The sequence below is a fragment of the Haliotis rubra genome, unplaced genomic scaffold, assembly GCF_003918875.1.
Source record: "Haliotis rubra isolate DU_JTF1 unplaced genomic scaffold, ASM391887v1 Scf92, whole genome shotgun sequence".
NCBI lineage: Eukaryota > Metazoa > Mollusca > Gastropoda > Lepetellida > Haliotidae > Haliotis > Haliotis rubra.
In genome coordinates this window covers 993,236-1,014,187 of record NW_025767657.1, presented here as the reverse complement: position 1 = coordinate 1,014,187, position 20,952 = coordinate 993,236, and the positions used below count along the sequence as shown (strand labels likewise).

Here is a 20,952-nt window from a genome sequence, read left to right as displayed (position 1 = left end):
AATGATAAACCTTGATGGTTCGGTTAGCTGTCTGTGTATGTTATACAATATTGAATAACTGGTCACAGTACATGTATGTTACTTACAAAATCTTTCCAACACAAGGTACATGCAGCGGGAGACACAGTCCGAGATCTCTAATCAAATCGAAAATTATTTTCACTGTTCATTCAAAATAAAGGGTTATTGTGACCTTCCCTTAGAATTAGCAATTGGTGAGGGACTGGTAAAATAATTTCGTATATGTGTGCGGAACTTTTCGCAGCGTATTGCATTGTATATTGATCCGATTTACAAATGGTCTTCAGCAACCCCTGATTGTCGTAGAAGGTGACTAATGGGGTCGGGTGGTCAGGCTCGTTGGCCTGGTTCACACATGTCACCGTTTCCCAATTGGGTAGATCGAAACTCATGCTGTTGATCACTGGATTGTCTGATCCAGACACGATGATTTACAGACCGCCGCCATATAGATAGAATATCGCTGGGTGCGGCGTTAAACAGTAAGCCAACAAACATTGTATGTTCATCTACCTTAAACAGTTGTTCTTCTTTCTGTTATGTCCAGACATAGTTATGATGTTCCCAAGGCCAATGTTCAAAGAAAATAGAGAGGAACTACAGGCCTCAATCCACATCTGTAGAATTGAAAACACAATCAGGAGTGAGTGAGTGAGTTTAGTTTTACGCCACACTCAGCAATATTCCAGCTATATAGCGGCGGTCTGTATATAATCACGTCTGGACCAGACAATCCAGTGTGAAGTAAGTCAGCGAGCCTGACCATCCAATCTCGTCAGTCGCCTCTTACGACAAGCATGGGTAATTGAAGACCATTTGTAACCCCGATCTTCACGGGAAAACCGCAATAAGGAATTGTGTTATTATGATGAATGAGACACAGATAATTTATTGAATGATGTACACAATTGTTACACAGTCAAACACCGTTGTGTCGATGTTAAAGGGATGTACTTAAGCTACGCTGTGTTTTATTCGATAAAACCGTAAGATAGTCACTATAATGGAATACACAGGGGGCGAGCTTTTCCTCTGGAACAATCGAACAATCGACACATCATAGTTCGACACAACAGTGTTTGTATTTGAAATGACGTTTTTGTTACATTTAATAATAATAATAGTGTTTTGAGGAACAAAAAAAACCCCCGGAACAATTGTTAAGTCCCACTTATAAGTACTCATCTAGACTACCAGTTGTCCGACTTCCATTTTTGTGGAAGCCGCGGTGGCTGAGCGGTCTAGGCGTCTGACTTTGTGTGCTGGCGATTAGGTGCCTGACTCTGAGGGTGTGGGTTCGAATCCCGGATGGGACTCAACCGAACAAAAGTACTAGAATCTGTACTTTACTAAGAAAGTGTAATCCCAAATATATATAACATATGTTACACTCATCTACATGTGCACCAATTTCATTCCATTTTAAGGAATATAAGAAAGATATACCTTGCAGTGCAAAGGTCAAAGGAAGTTACTTGAAATACCGCAAAATTCAGAATGTATATATTGATACGCACTACTGATTAAAAAATTAATTTTGAACGAGAATGTCTGAGTAATAGCAACAAGTAGGACTAAGTAAGATGGTTGATATACACACACAATACCCAAAACACGGGAATTTATAGTTTAAATGGGCAATTCCACCTAACATTAATTCTGTGAGTAATCTGTCAAATTTGGAAATGTCTTACATAAACATTGTGAAAACCTCAAACAACATCTGGGGCGGTGTTGTAGCTTAGTGATTAAAGCGTTCGCACGTCACGCTGAATATCCGGGTTCGATTCCCCACACGGGCGCAATGTGTGAAGCCCATTTCAGGTGTCCTCTGCCGTGATATTGCTGGAATATTGCTACAAGCGGCATACAGCAATACTCACTCAAACAACATCTGAGCAAGAACTGTACGACGCACTTAGAAATCCTTGTAAATATACCACGAACGATATTGTTACTCAAAAGAAAATTCTTTGAAGGTTAAATAAAAGTCACCCCTCTTGTAACACAGTCTAGTGGAGAGGGATTTGTGGAGTGATTGACGATGCCAGATGCTGATGTACCGGAAGCTAAAGTTGAATCACAACATGTTCATTCAATCTGCTTCCCTGTTCCACCTGGCTTTGTTTCAATCAAATTAACTATCGGGTATTAAAACGTTTGATCTAACCCTTCTTAAACAGTCTGACAGCCTTAAACAAATTGGCATTTAGAAGATGGTGTGTACTGGTAAAGGTACTAGTACTTTATGGATGACAACTTCTTTATTATATTACCCGTGAAGGTCTGGGCTAGAATGAACCTTCAGTAACCCATGCTTGTCGTAAGAGGCGACTAAGGGGATCGGGTGGTCAGGCTCGCTGACTTGGTTGACACATGTCATCGGTTCCCAATTGCGCAGATCGATGCTCATGCTGTTGATCACTGGATTGTCTGGTACAGACTCGATTATTTACAGACCGCCGCCATATAGCTGGAATATTTGTGGCGTAAAACTAAACTCACTCACTCATTCACTCTTTATTATATCATAATGCGACGGCATAAAGTATCGCGCTTTTGTGGTCCGACTGACAATCATAACCTAGTTGTCTTAGATGAAGCATATAACTTACTTTTGGATTCAAAAGTTTCTCAAAGTTCGGATTTACAAAGAAGTAAATTCCTGCTGCAGAACCCGGAAGGAGACTTCCCTGGATGATGAAGACAATGACCAGGAGGATGGGAACAGCAACAGTGACGTAAACGACCTCAAATTGAGGAATGTAAAAAACAATCCGTGACTTTATACAAGTGCTTGCAATCGAAAATGCCAGTGCTACAGTTAGAACATCGCACAGCTCGACTTTCGGGAACACCTGGAATCACAGATAATAAAGTTACCTTTCATATAATTGTCATCTCTGTTTTGTTTTTACACGCTATGGATGATTCCATGGCGTTGACAGTTTACTTTTGGTTCAAGGATATTCAGATAGACATGAGAGTAAAACCTCTTTTCACAATGATGATGTTTTAAAACATTATCGAATGGTGAAGACCCCAGGTGTTCCCAAAAAGGCGAGGGTAAATTGCTATGACCTCAGTCACAAACACATTGGAATGCATAATCACATTTACCTTTTTGTCACGAATGTGTCAGATTTGGAAATGTCCTCCTTCTTCATCATAGGAGTTTTTAGAATTTTAAATTATAATAAATTTTAAAATCTAATAATGACGCCCTTGGACGTATTTGAGGTAATGATCGATCAACTGGAATAACAATTGCTCATGAGAAAATGTTATTTGCATGACAGTCAGTGTTCAAGAAAAATATGGAATCTCCACTGCATTAGCAAATTTTAGAGCACATTTTACTGTATAAAATGTAATATTAAATATGCCACACATATGCAACACAGAATTGCTATGCCAGTTGATATTATAAAACAAACGACATTAAGCTCACATTCTACAATCAGTTGTCAACTATATTACCAACTAACATGAAATTGAATGCTTTTTACCTTTCCTGAAATGTTGATACCTCGAAACACAAATAAAAACATGATCACACAGGTCAGAGCCATGCACCCAACGAGCGGCCAGCGTACACCACCGAGGTCTTCCAGGCTGTCAGTCATCTGTAGTGCCTGGAATCTAGAAAGATAATAAAGTAATAAACACAAATGGATTGTTGGAATGCTCTTGAAAGGAAAAACGCAGAGGGGTTGATATATGCGTAAGACTGGGTGTCAATGAGCTTATCGAAATATTCTTTGTTTTAAAGTAAACCACAGTGGGATAAGATGCATTAACAAGTTAGGTAATAGACCTTGCGAGGACAGTTAGGGCCAACTTGTGTGCTGAGACCAAAAAAAAGGCAGTCAGTTACAATAGACAAGCAGCCAAATATAGCAACTATGTACAATCATTAGCTGGGAGAGAAGAAGTAAAATGCAGCTGCAAATAGATGAATTGGAATATGTCTTAATTAATTATATACCCCCAACCCAAAACAAACAGAAAAAAACAAAAAAAACAAAACAAACAACAAAACAAAAAAACCCAGTATACAATAGGTTCATCATAAACGTACCTCCAAAACTCTTCTGCAGCAGTCATGCCAGGGACTGTCAAAGTGACTTTACTGATGTTGCTATCAATGACTTGGGTATCATTGGTTGAGTAGTAGTTCCAGACGCTGCTGTCGAGGCCATCTATACATCCAGGGGTGTTCCAGGAGTGGTCACAGCTGGTCCAGGGGAGGTCGGCGAAGAATGAGTGGTAGAAGTAGTACATAAACCAGCTGAATATGGCTAGGTAGTATGTTACAAATATCCAATTAACTAGAGCAATCCCGAGTCCAAGGCCTGGAAAATAATTCAAAGATGCACAATTCTACATTCTATCTATCTATATATCGTCTTATGAATATGTTTATGTGTTTTTCCCATCCTCTGGATTACTTGAGGATATTTTACTGAAATGCTGTTGAATATGTGCGTGTGGGTGAGTATGCGAGCGAATGAGTGTTATAGGGCAGTAGTATCGCTTTCGTAATAACATGTTTGGTATAATCAGAATATATTTAATGACCAAAGAGGTGTTGTTGCGTCAGTGAGTTAATATTTAACGTCACATCGGCAATATTTCAGCCATATCGTGACGAGAACATGCGATATTAGAATGAAATATATGTATATTATAAAAAACCTGCCGACGAAGGACAGTAAAAATACTAGATAATCACAGCTATCAATATAAAACTAGCGAACAAAGCTAAAACATTCCAATTAAAGAAGACAATAAAATGTAAAAATGGGCTATAAATCGCCAACAACTGAAGGTAGATCACCATACTAGAGACCATGGGGACTTACAGTGCCTTTGCTACCTGCATGGACCCTAGTTGGATTTACACCATCCCTTCAGCCATTGGCGACAGAAGAGAAATCTAGCCATAAATTAAAAACACACTTATTCTACGATTAAAAAGCAGGTACACTTAAATTGACTTTGAAAGTTTTGGGACTTACGTACCCCCTCAGGAGGACAATAGTTTTACGCTACGTCAACCCCCTTTGAGGGTACAGCCACTAACAATCTAAGTTGCTAATCTAAACTACCAATAATAAAATATATACCTATTTACAAATCAGTCAACAAATCTAATTTTAAAAAAAATGCAAGAATTAAATGAGAACTGACATTATTAAAAAGATCCTTCAGTGTTTTGGATGTGAAATAGATATCCCTTGTGATGGAATATTCAATGCAGTCAAGCAAGACATGCTTGACTGTGATCCTTTCATCACAAGGGATACAAAACGGAGGATCTTCGCCTTTCAATAAATATTCATGAGTATATCTGGTATGGCCAATGCGACATCGTCGCATAATGACCTCCTCAAATCTGGACTGACAACCCAAGAAGGTGTAACCAATGTAGGGTTTTATTGCATGTAATTTATTAATACCTACTTGGGTGTCCCACTTCTTTTGCATTAGATCGCGGATGTATGTTCTAATGCTGGCTTTATAATCAGAGTATGGGATAAGAAGTGGTGTCACAGATTTGTTGAGGGCTGCCTTAGCAGCAATATCAGCCATGGTGTTCCCAGAAATGCCAACGTGGCTCGGTAACCAACAAAAGACGATGTCGCATTGGCCAGTAGCAAGTTCATTGTACAATTCAAAAATTTCTAATAAAAGTGGATGTTTGCAAGACAGATTTTTAATAGCCTGAAGACACGAAAGAGAATCTGAAAAGATGATATATTGTTTATATTTACGGTGTTTATTAATATATTTAAGAGCTGTTAAGAGTGAGTGAGTGAGTGAGTTAATATTTAACGTCACATCGGCAATATTTCAGCCATATCGTGACGAGAACATTTGATATACATGTATATTACAAAAAACCTGCCGACGAAGGACAGCAAAACAACCAGAATATCACAGATATATATGTAAAACTAGTAACTGAATCTAAAACATTTTAACTATAGGGGACAACACAATATAAAAATGGGCTATAGATCGCTAACAACTGAAGGTAGATCACCATACTAGGGACCATGGGGACTTACAGTACATTTGCTTCCTGCATAGACCCCAGCTGGATTTACATCATCCCCTCAGCTGTTAGCAATTGAGATATACCTAGCCATACATAAAATTACACATATTCTACGATTAAAAAACGGAAAGTTGAAATTTACTTTGAATGTTTTGGGACTTACGTACCCTCTCAGGAGGACAATAATTTTACAGTACTTCAACCCCCCTCGAGGATACAGCCACTAACAATCTCAGTTACTAATTCAAACTTCCAATCAAAAAATATTTAGCTATTTACAAATCAGTCAACAAGTCTAATTCTTTTAAAAAGTCAACTATCAAATGATAACCAACATTATAAAAAAGATCCTTCAATGTTTTGACATTAAAAAACTTATCCCTTGTGATGGAATATTCAACACAGTCAAGCAGGACATGCTTGACTGTGATTCTTTCATCACAAGGGATGCAAAACGGAGGATCCTCGCCTTTCAGTAAATATTCGTGAGTATATCTAGTGTGGCCAATGCGACATCGTCGCATAATGACCTCTTCATATCTGGACTGACAACCCAAGTAGGTGTAACCAATGTAGGGTTTTATTTCATGTAATTTATTAATACCTACTTGGGTGTCCTGACTTCTTCTGCATTAGATCACGAATGTATGTTCTAATGCTTGCTTTATAATCAGAGTATGGGATAAGAATTGTTGTCACAGATTTGTTAAGGGCTGCCTTGGCAGCAAGATCAGCCATTGTGTTCCCAGAAATGCCAACGTGGCTGGGTAACCAACAAAAGACGATGTCGCATTGGCCAGTAGCAAGCTCATTATACAATTCAATAATTTCTACTAAAAGTGGATGTTTACAAGAAATACTTTTAATAGCCTGAAGACACGAAAGAGAATCGGAAAAGATTATGTACTGTTTATGTTTAGGATGTCGTTGAATATATTTAAGAGCCGTTAATATGGCGTTTGCTTCTGCTGTAAAAATGGAGCTGTTATCTGGTATTCTAGAAGATATTGTTCTGGATCCCAATGACAGTGGCACATGACACCGCGCCACCGTCCTTGGACCCATCTGTAAATAAGGATTTGTGTGTATTATATTTAGTTTTTAGTTGATTATATTCTTGTTTATATTGTAATTCATTAGTTTCCGATTTTTTAAACTTTGTCAGAGTTAGGTCAACTTCAGGCCTAACCAGTTGCCAAGGAGGAGAAGAAAGAAGACGGGAAGGAGCTATATTTTCCAGCTCAATGCCGGCAGCAGACAGGAATGGCTTAATTCGGTGCCCAAGAGGCGGAACAAGAGAAGGTTTTTTTTGTTGTATAAATCCTCATAGAGGGGATGAAAGACACAGTTATATGCAGGGTTAGCCTCATTAGAATATAGTTTAGTAATATATTGTAAAGATAATTTTATACGGCGTTGTGCAAGAGATGGCTCATCTGCCTCGACGTAGAGACTGTCAACAGGAGAAGTTCGAAAGGACCCAAGACAAAGTCTCAGGCCTTGGTGGTGGACAGAATCTAAAAGTTGTAGGTTGCTTTTGCAGGCTCCACCATATACAATGGAGCCATAATCAAGTTTGGAACGGACCAATGATCGATACAGATGTAAGAGGGTAGCTTGATCCCCTCCCCACTTAGAATTTGAAACGACTTTCATCAAGTCAAGTGCCTTCAGGCATTTAGTTTTTAGGGATTTAATATGCGGCAGAAATGTTAGATGGGAGTCAAAAGTTACACCCAAGAACTTGGCCTCCTTAACAACTTTGATGGGAGTGCCATCCAAAGATAGTTCTGGGTCTTTATGAGGTTTGTATTTACGACAGAAATGAATACAATTAGTTTTGGATTTAGAGAATTTAAATCCGTTTTCAAGACACCATTTATCTATTTTGTTTAAACACAACTGCATTTGCCGTTCAATAGTATGCATATTTTTCCCACGACAAGAAATATTAAAATCATCCACAAATAATGATCCATCAATTGAATTGTTTAAAACCTTGGATAAACTGTTGATCTTAATACTAAACAGGGTGACAGACAAAATACTGCCTTGCGGGACACCCTGATCCTGATTATAATGATCAGACAGGGTTGAACCCACTCGGACTTGAAATTGTCTATCATTTAAAAAAAGTTGGATATAAATTGAGGCAAACGGCCTCGTAATCCAAAATCATGTAAATCTCTTAAAATGCCATATTTCCACGTTGTGTCATATGCCTTCTCAAGATCAAAAAAGATAGACACAGCGTGTTGTTTATTAATTAGAGCGTTTTTAGCAAACGATTCCAAACGCACTAAGTGATCGACAGTACTTCTGTTTTTACGGAAACCACATTGTATATCTGTTATGAGGTTATTTGTTTCCAAGTACCAAACAAGTCGATTATTGATCATTCGTTCCATGGTTTTGCAAACACAGCTAGTTAGTGAAATAGGTCGATAATTGGACGGATCTGTATGATCACGTCCAGGTTTAGGTATTGGTACTACTATAGCATCACACCATGAGGGAGGAAATTTACCTGATGTCCAAATTTCATCAAAAATATTTAAAAGAGTTTCTAGGCAGGGTTCTGGTAAGTGCTTCAGGAGTTGATAATGATGGCGTTTGCTTCTGCTGTAAATATAGAGCTGTTATCCGGTATTCTAGAAGATATTGTTCTGGATCCAATAACAGTGGCACATGCCACTGCGCCACCATCCTTGGACCCATCTGTAAATAAGGATTTGTATGTTTTATATTTATTTCTTAATTGACTAAATTCTTGTTTATACTGTAATTCATTTGTTTCTGATTTTTTAAATGTAGTTAATGTTAGATCAACTTGTGGCCTAACCAATTGCCAAGGCGGAGAAGAAAGAAAACGGGAAGGAGCTATATGTTCCAGCTCAATACCAGCAGCAGAAAGAAAAGGTTTCACTCTGATACCAAGAGGCGGAACAAGAGAAGGCTTATTGTTATACAGATCTTCATATAGTGGATTGAAGACACAGTTATATGCAGGGTTTGACTCATTTGAATAAAGTTTTGTAATATACTGTAAAGTTAATTTTATACGGCGTTGCGTAAGAGATGGCTCATCAGCCTCTACATAGAGGCTGTCAACAGGTGAAGTTCTAAAGGAACCAAGACATAATCTTAGACCTTGGTGGTGGACAGAATCTAAAAGTTTAAGATTACTGTTGCAGGCTCCACCATAAACGATGGAGCCATAATCAAGTTTGGAACGTACCAATGATCGATATAATTGTAGGAGGGTAGCTTGATCCCCTCCCCACTTAGAATTGGAAACGACTTTCAACAAGTCAAGTGCCTTCAAGCATTTAGTTTTTAGGGACTTGATATGGGGAAGAAAAGTTAGATGCGAGTCAAAAATTAAACCCAGGAACTTGGCCTCCTTTACGACTTTGATGGGAGTGCCATTGAGAAACAGTTCCGGGTCTTTATGCGGTTTATATTTTCTACAAAAATGTATACAATTAGTTTTGGATTTAGAAAATTTAAAGCCGTTTTCAAGACACCATTTATGTATTTTATTTAAACACAGCTGCATTTGCCGTTCAATAGTATGCATATTCTTACCGCGACAAGAAATATTAAAATCATCCACAAAAAGTGATCCATCAATTGAATCGTTTAAAACCTTTGATAAACTGTTAATCTTGATGCTAAACAGTGTTACAGACAAAATACTGCCTTTCGGGACTCCCTGATCCTGATTATAATGGTCAGACAGGGTTGAACCCACTCGGACTTGAAATTGCCTGTTATTTAAAAAAGTTGGATATAAATTGAGGCAAACGGCCTCGTAATCCAAAGTCATGTAAATCTTTTAAAATCCCATGTTTCCATGTTGTGTCGCTTTTTCTAAATCAAAAAAGATCGACACTGCATGTTGTTTATTAATTATGGCATTTTTCACAAAAGATTCTAAGCGCACTAAATGATCGATGGTACTACGGTTTTTTACGGAAACCACATTGTATATTAGTTAGAAGGTTATTGGTTTCCAAGTACCAAACAAGTCGATTAATTATCATGCGTTCCATGGTCTTGCAAACACAGCTAGTTAATGAAATTGGCCTGTAATTGGAAGGATCAGTATGATCACGTCCAGGTTTAGGGATGGGCACAATTATAGCATCGCGCCACGACGAAGGAAATTGTCCAGATGTCCAAATGTCATCAAAAATAGATAAGAGCGTCTCTAAACATGATTCAGGCAAGTGCTTCAGGAGTTGATAATGTATACCATCAGCTCCTGAAGCAGTATCGTGAGCTTGGTCAAGAGCAGTATGAAGCTCATGTATCGAAAAGGTTTCATTGTAGTCTTCCCCATTGTCTGAATTGAAATTGATAGATTTCTTTTCCTGCTGTCTTTGATATTTCTGGAATTCAGGTACATAGTTAGATGAGGAAGAATGTTTGGCCAAAGTTTCTCCAAGTTTATTTGCTATGTCAGATTTATCAGTTAATAATTCATCTCCACTTTTTAGATGCTTAATGCTAGATTTAGAGCCCTTACCTTTTATTTTCTGAATCATGTTCCACACCTTTGATATTGGCGTGCGCGAATTGATGTTTGAGACATAGTTTCGCCAAGATTGGCGTTTATTTTGTTTAAAAATACGCCGTGCTTTGGCGTTTAAATTCTAAATTTGTTTAAATTGTGGACAATAGGATGGCGACGGAAATAATGTTCAGCTTTCTTTCGTGCCTTGCGAGCTTGTTTGCATTCAGCGTTAAACCATGGTTTACGTACATGAGGAACTGCAGAGGATTTGGGGATACACTTGTCAGCTATGTGTCTGAGCTCATCTGAAAAACAGTTGATGGCATCAGGTAGATCATGAAAAAGTTCTGGTTTGAGTATGTCAGCACAGAGGGTTTCATATAAAGGCCAGTTAGCCTTCTTAAAGTTCCATCTTGATGATGGAGGAACATCAGATGGATTCACGGGTTTTAGAATTGTTGGGAAATGGTCACTTCCACACAGGTCGTCGTGGACTGACCACTCGAATTCACTCAATAAGTCTGAGGTAGTAATCGATAAATCAAGAGCTGAATAAGTTCCTGTGCCAGGATGTAAATATGTGCTAGAACCGTCATTATATATGCATACATCATTATCTGAACAAAAGTCTTCTAATAGTTTACCTTTAGCATTAGTAGTGGTACCACCCCAGAGCTGGTTGTGGCCATTTAAATCTCCCATAATGATACAAGGTTTTGGGAGTTGGTCATATAAATTTTGAAGGTCAGTCTTCCGAAGAGTTGAGGACGGTGAGATATACAAAGAGCATAATGTAAATGCAACGTGTAAAGTGAGTCGCACTGCAACAGCTTGAAGATTAGAAGTAAGTGTAATAGGGCTATGGATAACATTTTGTTTGACTAGGATTGAAGAACCTCCAGTGGCCCTGTCACCTGGAGGTGAGAAATAATGATAAGCATTGAAATGACGTAGGTCAAAAGGATCTGTCTGCTTTAAATAAGTCTCCTGCAGACAAAATGCTGACGGCATACAATCCTGGACTAATAAATGTAACTCATTGTAATTATGCCGTAGTCCTCTGCAATTCCACTGTACGATGGTGTTGGAATAAACTATCTTTTCGGGGGGATTTACTGGGGATCTACCCCGCACTTTTTTTGGAGGGCGACAAGCTTCGTGCCCTAGATTGGACGTTTTCGGACACGTCCATATCCTCAAGTGATCCGTATTTGTTATAAAGTTTGATTTTATTTTCAGACCCTTTTGGGGCTCTGCCACTTTGCTTTTGTGAAGAATCAGGCTTAGGTTTATTTTTTCCTCTAGGAACTTGTTGTACATTAGACAAAGATTGAGACTTTGTGGGTGGCTGTGATGATGAACTATGCTCAGAAGCTGACCCTGACTGACTTTGTGAATTGCCAGGAAGTGGCTCAGCAGTCTGAGTAGATATTGCAGGTGAGAAAATCTGTGGAGAATCGGTGTTCACCCAAGTCAAGTTGGTTTGGGAACCTGAAGAAGATTTAGAAACTTTAGTGGATGGCTCAGATGGTGTTTTGGCTTTTGAAGCATATGTTTCTTGTGGGTCAGATCTTTGAACAAGTTGTTTTGCTTCGGCAAAACTAATATTTTCAGTAAATTTAATCCGGTTAATTTCCATCTGGTGCTTCCAAATTGGACACTCTTTAGAGAAAGAGGAATGGTCTCCTGAACAATTGGCGCATTTCTTGTAATCACTGTCACAATCTTCTGTTGTGTGGGTCTTGTCACCGCAGTGAGCACACACAACAGACAATGTGCAGGTACGTACACCATGACCATACTTTTGGCACTTGAAACATCTCAGTGGATTCGGAATATACGTTTCCACTTTGATGTGACAGTAACCAGCCTTGATTGACTTTGGGGCAGTAGGAGTAGAAAATGAAAACAAGTAAGTGTTGGTTTGTTGGATCTGGTTGTATTTTCGGGTAGTGAAACGTTTGACGAATAACACACCTTGGTCCTTCATCTCAGAGGCAATATCGATTTCCATCATATCAGCAAAAAGTCTATCTCGGTCTCTCACAATGCCCTTGCTGGTGTTAAGTGTTCGGTGGGCAGAGACTGATACTGGAATGCCGACAAATGATTTAGTTGAAAGAAGGTTGTTTGCCTGGTGCCTCTTAGTGCATTCAACAAGTAAAGAACCAGTACGTAAACGTTTAACATTTCTCACATCTCCTGCAATACCTTGTATGCCTTTAGATACGGCAAAAGGGTTCAGTTTTAGTGGAGTATTGTCAGTGGTCTCAATGACAATAAATCGTTGCCAGTAATCAATAGATGTGGACAGTCTTTGGTTGTTAACATCAGGATCAGTAGTATCAAGAGGACGTTTTGATTGTTTGAGGGGGGGTTCGTAAGCCATGGTAAGGTTATATTGTTTCGTCATCCGAGCTCCCCACCCACCACGGAGTATCACAAGGACAATGCTAAAAGCAGGTGGGTCTCCAGCCTGCAGCACCAAGGATACCCGGATGATATACGCACGCAGAATAATACAAAAGTAATTATTCCACCTGATTGGCCCATGAGCCACCGCCTTCTGGGCATACGACTCTAGGCAAAAACATGAAAGTTTATATTTGAAATTATAATTCCTAAAAATTCGCCAAGACTTAAAAAAGAGTATCTTACGATTTTCAAAATTTTGTGCAACATTGCATATTGTAATAAATGCACAGGGCTCGGCGTGACCAGCCGATTGGTTGAACCGGGCCCATTCAACCACCCGTCTAGGTGAAGTTAGGGCCGAAGTGGTGTGTTGGGCAAAGGAACACTGTTCCTGGAACCAGTGCCCTCAACCACCAGAATCCCTTCCTCCACCGACACAGGGGCGCAACCCACGGCAAACAGGTTGGTGGACCTAATATCCCCCCGGGTCCACAACGGGCGGTTGGAGGGCTCTTAGCGTGACCCAGCACCCACCACGAGGAGGTGGCCCTTCACGGGTGCCTGTTGCGTCAGTAGTGAGTGAATGAGTGTTAAAGAACAGTGTAATTTGTTGTACAACAATGTCATAATCCTTTTTGTTAAGATTCAGTAGAGGACAATGGAGCGGAAGTTCGGTATGTTTCGGTTTGAAGTCAAGATTATCTGGGAGGCTGGGAAACTTTCTTGAAAACTATAAAGGGAAAGTGGTGTGACTCTGTGATCTCATATTTACATCACGACAAGCGGTTGTGTGAAGATACTAGTTTTAACCGACCAAGAGTGAGTGCGTGAGTGAGTGAGTTTAGTTTTACGCCGCACTCAGCAATATTCCAGCTATATGGTTGCGGTCTGTAATTAATCGGGTCTGGACCAGACATTCCATGGATCAACAGTATGAACATCGATCTATGCAATTAGGATACGATGACATAACCGACCAAGAACTTTTCGCAGAGTGTTTTGACTCCGTTCTGCATTAAACACAATGTGTTCTTGGTAGCAAATCGGGGTACTCTCCCAATGCCAAACCTAAACCTAAAGCAACAAAAACCATGGTGAGTTGGACAACGGCACTTGGGATAAGAACTGGACAGTTTATAGGCGAGGTCGGGATAACACCATATTTCACCCGAATCGTCACAAGAAAACAAATGGTGATTTCCAAAAATGTCCGATTTGGAAATATCATATTTCAAATTTTTTCCAAAATTGTATTTTTGGGGGTGAAATTGAGGAATGATTTTACCACTACTTCTTTCAGTTTCTCCTTTACCCAAGGATCCCCATGAGTGAGTGAGTGAGTGAGTTATTATTTAACGTCACATCGGCAATACCTCAGCCATATCGTGACGAGAACACTTAACATTAAAATAGAATATATATAGATAGTATAAAAACCTGCCGACAAAGGACAGTAAAGCAACTAGGGTATCACAGATATACATGTAAAACTACTAATTGAATCTAAAACATTTTAACTATAGGGGACAACACAATATAAAAATAGGCTATAGATCACCAACAACTGAAGGTAGATCACCATACTAGGGTCCATGGGGACTTACAGTGCCTTTGCTACCTGCATGGACCCTAGTTGGATTTACACCATCCCTTCAGCCGCTGGCGATTGAAGGACAAGTTTAGCCAAAATTTAAATGAACAAATATACTACGTTTAAAAATTAGGTAAGCAAAAATTTAACTTTGAAAGTTTTGGGACTTACGTACCTGTACCCTCTCAGGAGGACAATAATTTTACGCTACTTTAACCCCTTTGAGGGTACAGCCACTCACAATCTCGTTAGTAATCTAAACTAATCAACCAATAATAAAATATATATCTATTTACAAATCAGTTAACAAGTCTAGTTGTTTTTAAAAGGCAATAATTAAATGAGAACTTATATTACTAAAAAGATCCTTCATAGTTTTTACTTTGAAATAGATATCCCTTGTGATGGAAAATTCAACACAGTCAAGCAGGATATGCTTGACCGTGATTCTTTCATCACAAGGGATACAAAACGGAGGATCCTCACCTTTTAATAGGTACTCATGAGTATATCTTGTGTGGCCAATACGACATCGTCGCATCATGACCGCCTCAAATCTGGACTGACAACCCAAGTAGGTGTAACCAATGTAGGGTTTTATTGCATGTAATTTATCAATACCTACTTGGGTGTCCCACTTCTTCTGCATCAGATCACGGATGTAAGTTCTAATGCTAGCTTTGTAATCAGAGTATGGAATAAGAAGTGGTGTCACAGATTGTTGAGTGCTGCCTTGGCAGCAAGATCAGCTATTGTATTCCCAGAAATGCCAACGTGGCTGGGTAACCAACAAAAGACGATGTTGCAATGGCCAGTAGCAAGCTCATTATACAATTCAATAATTTCTAATAAAAGTGGATGTTTACAAGAAATATTTTTAATAGCCTGAAGGCAAGAAGGTGAGTCAGAAAAGATGATATATTGTTGATATTTAGGGTGTTTTTTAATATATTTTAAGGCTGTTAATATGGCGTTTCCTTCTGCTGTAAAAATAGAGCTGTTATCTGGTAAACGAGAAGAGATTGTTTTGGATCCAATGACAGTGGCACAATCCAACGCGCCACCATCCTTGGACCCATCTGTAAATAAAGATTTATATGTATTGTATTTAATTTTTTAATTGGTTATATTCTTGTTTATATTGTAATTAATTAGTTTCTGCTTTTTGAAATGCTGTTAATGTTAGGTCAACTTGTGGCCTAACCAACTGCCAAGGAGGAGAAGAAAGAAGACGGGAAGGAGCTATATTGTCCAGCCCAATACCAGCAGCAGAAATGAATGGTTTAATTCTTAAACCAAGAGGTGGAACAAGAGAAGGCTTTTTGTTGAAGAATCATCATAAAGAGGATTAAAGACACAGTTAAATGCAGGGTTAGACTCGGTAAAATAAAGTTTTGTTATATACTGCAAGGACAATTTTATACCGCGTTGTGTAAGAGATGGTTCATCTGCCTCGATGTAGAGACTGTCAACAGGAGAAGTTCTAAATGATCCAAGACAAAGTCTTAGACCTTGGTGATGGACAGAATCTAATAGTTTTAAGTTGCTTTTGCAGGCTCCAGCATATACGATGGAGCCATAATCAAGTTTCGAGCGGACCAATCATCGATATAGATGTAGTAGAGTGGCTTTATCCCCTCCCCACTTAGAATTTGAAACAACTTTTAACAAGTCGAGTGCCTTCATGCATTTAGTTTTAAGGGATTTAATATGCCGCAAAAATGTTAAATGGGAGTCAAACATTATACCCAAGAACTTGGCCTCCTTAACAACTTTAATGGGAGTGCCATTGATAAACAGTTCTGGGTCTTTATGCAGTTTATATTTTCTACAAAAATGTATACAACTAGTTTGGATGTAGAAAATTTAAAACCGTTTTCAAGACACCATTATTTATTATATTTAAACACAGCTGCAGTTGCCGTTCAATAGTATGCATATTCTTACCGCGACAAGAAATATTAAAATCATCCACAAAAAGTGATCCATCAATTGAATCGGTAAAAAAACCTTGGATAAACTGTTGATCTTGAAACTAAATAAAGTGACAGACAAAATACTGCCTTGTGGGACACCCTGATCCTGATTGTAATGATCAGACAGGGTAGAACCCACGCGGACTTCAAACTGTCTGTCATTTAAAAAAGTTGGCTATAAATTGAGGCAAAAGGCCTCTCAATCCGAAGCCATGTAAATCTCTTAAAATGCCATATTTCCACGTTGTGTCATATGCCTTTTCAAGATAAAAAAAGATAAGACACAGCGTGTTGTTTATTAATTAGAGCGTGAAACAAATGATTCCAAACGCACTAAGTGATCGACAGTACTTCTGTTTGTACGGAAACCACATTGTATATCTGTTTCCAAGTACCAAACAAGTCGATTATTTATCATGCGTTCCATGGTTTTGCAAACACAGCTTGTTAGTGAAATAGGTCTATAATTTGACGGATCTGTATGATCACGTCCAGGTTTAGGTATTGGTACTACTATGACGTCACGCCATGAGGGAGGAAAGTTACCTGATGTCCAAATATCATCAAAAATATTTAAAAGAGTTTCTAGACAGGATTCTGGTAAGTGTTTCAGGAGTTGATAATGTATGTTATCAGCTCCTGTAGCAGTATCGTGAGCTTGATCAAGGGCAATATGGAGCTCATGAATAGAAAATAGTTCATTATAATCTTCCCCATTATCCGAATTGAAATTAATAGGGTTTTTTTCATGTTGTTTTGACATTGTTGGAATTTAGGCACATAATTAGCGAGAGTTTCACCCAGTTTTTTTGCAATATCTGATTTATCGGTAAGTAATTGATCTCCATGTTTGAGATGATGGACGCTAGATTTAGTACCTTTACCTTCAATTTTTTGTACCATGTTCGATACTTTGGACATGGGAGTTCGAGAATTTATTTTTGATACATAATTTTGCCAAGATTGGCGTTTATTCTGTTTAAAGGTACGCCGCGCTTTAGCATTTAAAATTTAAAATTTAAAATTTATTTAAATTATGCACCATAGGGTGGCGACGGAAATAATGTTCTGCATTTTTCCGTGCCTTCCGAGCTTGTTTGCACTCATTATTAAACCATGGTTTTCGAATGTGTGGAATTGCAGAGGACTTTGGAATACACTCGTCAGCTATGGTATTCAGTTCATCAGAAAAACATTTGATAGCATCAAGAACATCAATAAAACGTTCAGGTTTAAGTTTGACAACACACAAGGTTTCATATAAAGGCCAGTTAGCCTTTTAAAAATTCCATCTTGATGATGGAGGAGCATCAGTTTGGGTTACACGTTTCAGTATAGTAGGAAAATGGTCACTTCCACAAAGGTCATCGTGGACTGACCATTCAAATTCATTTAGTAAGTTGGAGTCAGTTATTGACAAATCAAGGGCTGAATATGTTCCTGTACCAGGATGTAAATATGTATCTGTACCATCATTGTATACACATAAATTATTATTTGAAATAAAATCCTCCAGAATTTTACCTTTAGTGTTTATGGCTGCACTCCCCAAGACCGGATTGTGGCCATTCAAATCACCCATGAGTACACATGGTTTCGGAAGTTGATCATAGACTGTTTGAAGATCAGCCAGCATAAGAGTTGATGATGGCGGAATGTACAATGAACACAGAGTAAGTGTAACGTTCAAGGCAAGTCGCACTGCAACTGCTTGCAGATTTGTTTTGAGTGTCACAGGGCTGTGGATAATGTCATGTCTTACAAGAATGGATGATCCTCCAGTGGCCCTATCACCTGCAGGAGAATAATGATGATAGGCGTTGAATTGACGAAAGTTTAAAGAATCTGTTTGCTTCAGATACGTTTCTTGTAAGCAGATCGCTGACGGTTGAAAATCCTGGTCTAGTAGATGTAGTTCATGTAGGTTAGTTTTAAGACCCCTACAATTGGACTGAATAATGTTTGAGGAAAATATTTCTTCGGGGGGTTTATTGGGGATCTACCCCATCCCTATGTTGGATGATGTCAGAAACATCCATGGCTTCAAGAGATCCGAACTTATTATATATTTGGATTTTATCTTCTGACCCTTTTGAAGCTTTGCCACTTTGATATTTCTTAAAAGATTATTTGTTTGGTTTGACTTTATTTTTTTAAACTTGCTCCTCATAATTTCCAGTGGGAAGTTTTGGATTCGACTGTGATGATGATTTTTCCTTCGAAGATGACCGAGATTGAACTTCAACTGTGACTGGTGTTTGTGATAGTGATTCAACAGTTTGCGTTGACTGGTGAGGTGAATATACCTCAGGTGTAACCGTGTCAACCCATGTCAAATCAGTTTGACATGATGTGGATGAAATGGATATAGTTGCAGCTACTGTTTGATTCATTCCAGTGGTCAGGTAGGATGGGTACAGCATTCAAGTCCCGTGGAAGTTTTGTGATGAAAGCAAGACATTGTGTTTTTTGTATTCATCAGACAAGCTAGTTAAATAAAAGGTTTGGTTCCAAGTTGAAATATGGTGCAAATAGTACTTTTGAGCACTGTACAAAGTGGTTGTGGAAAAGGTTGCTAAAAGGTCAGAAGGTCATAATGGGAGAGTTGAATATTTAAAGTTTGAGGTTATTAACTTTATCCAAGTGTGTTTCTCTATTTCATGAAATATTTTATTAAAAGAAACCCCCAAAATATATTTTTTTAAATTAAAAAATATATATAATGAACACTCCCTCTCTCAAAATGGCAGATAGCAGGCGAATTTAAGCAGATGTAGGTTTTGTGCATTTCGTAAGTATATGATTGCTTCATTTCATCAACTCAATGTAAATCAAGTTATTAAAGAACAGTTATGTATGAAACAAAAAAGAGATGTTTATATTTGTTTGGTGAGACTGTCAGTAAGGGAGCAGTCCTTATTTCAAAATGTAGTATGTCAATATCAGATTATGATTTATCAATTTCTTATTATTACGCTTGAAGTTTTTCTTCTAAAAGCAGAGTTCTTTGAAAATAGATAAGAATATAATGAAATGATGGGGAGAAAACACTATTTTCTGCTTCACTCTCTCTCACCTAAATCCCTTGAAATCATTTTCAAGTAATCAGATCGAATAACTTTCTAAAATGGTTATAATCTTTGAAAAAAAAGATATACAAATTAATGTGGGGAGAAAAAAAATTATCAGAAGGGTAGGAGAAAACACGGTGTCCATATTTAGCTTGATTGACTTTAGGGATAACAACAAGGTGTTGATTCCCAGATCTGAGAGATCTAGATGGTGCATAAGCCTGAAGAAGATCTGAGAGTTGGCCTGGAGCCGTGTTAGTCATGCACTGGTATGCGAGACAGAATAGTTTGAAGGAGATTCTTTGTTTCACGGGCAGCTAATGAAGGTCCTTTAGAGTTGGTGTGATGTGCTTTTTTTCTGGTGATCTGGGAGGTAATGCGAGCAGCTAAATTCTGTATGCATTGGAGTTGGTCAGTGACACAAGATGGAGATCCGGCCAAAAGGCTGTTACAGTAGTCCATACGAGATGTGACTAGGCTGAGGCTGGGAGTTTTTTAGGCATCTTTGGTAAGAACAGGCTGGCCTTACTGATATTGTGGAGATGGGAGTAGCAAGTTTTAGTAACATACTTGACGTGTACTGTCATACTTAGATCTTGATCGATGACATCAACCAGATCGTTGACAGTGGAAGAAAGAGGAATGGTTGCTCCACAGACTCACACACTAGTAATGTCATACTGCTTGCGTTTTCCAGCCTGTCCCAAAAGAATGGACTCTTAATTTGATTTCAAGGCATTTGATGACATCCATGAATATCTTCTGGCAACAGTCTGATGTCTGACAGAGAAACGCGCTATAGCTGACTCTGTGTTTGGTTGAATTAACTTCCACAGCTGCGTGTCATCTGCGTAGAAGTGGTCAAGATTAAGGTTTGCTACAACAGAGCCAAGTGGAACAGTGTAGAGGGTGAAGAGGATCGGACCAAGCACGGATCCTTGAGGGACTCCGCACTCAAGCCTAGAGGCGGTTGACACAGACTCACCAACAACAACGGCTTGAGTCCTGTCCTGTAGATAAGATGCCAGCCAGGATAAAGCTGAATCCAAGTTCTGTATCAAGTCTTTTGAGGAGTCTCTGGTGATCAGTCGTGTCAAAGGCACTGCTTAGGCCAAGTAATGTGAGCAGGGCCACTTGTCCTGTGTCAATACCACATCGTAGGTCATTCGGGATCTTCAGCAGGGACATCTTTGTGCTGTGGTGTGCTCTGCAGGCTGATAGGAACACCTCGTAGAGGTTATGCCAGGAAAGGTGGCCCATGAGACGACTGGAGACTGCACGTTCAATGAGTTTGG

General features: G+C 38.8%; 1 protein-coding gene across 1 annotated transcript in view; it reads right to left on the bottom strand.

Moving 5' to 3' along the window:
* LOC124264335 (sodium- and chloride-dependent GABA transporter 2-like) overlaps positions 1-20,952 on the bottom strand; it is a 49,307-nt gene that overhangs the window by 11,427 nt on the left and 16,928 nt on the right. Inside the window, exons 2-4 of the mRNA XM_046699092.1 lie at positions 4,103-4,376; positions 3,531-3,663; positions 2,637-2,879 (exon numbers count right to left, since the gene is read on the bottom strand). Of these exons, the coding sequence (XP_046555048.1) occupies positions 2,637-2,879; positions 3,531-3,663; positions 4,103-4,376 (650 nt within the window). The remainder of the gene's footprint in view (positions 1-2,636; positions 2,880-3,530; positions 3,664-4,102; positions 4,377-20,952) is intronic.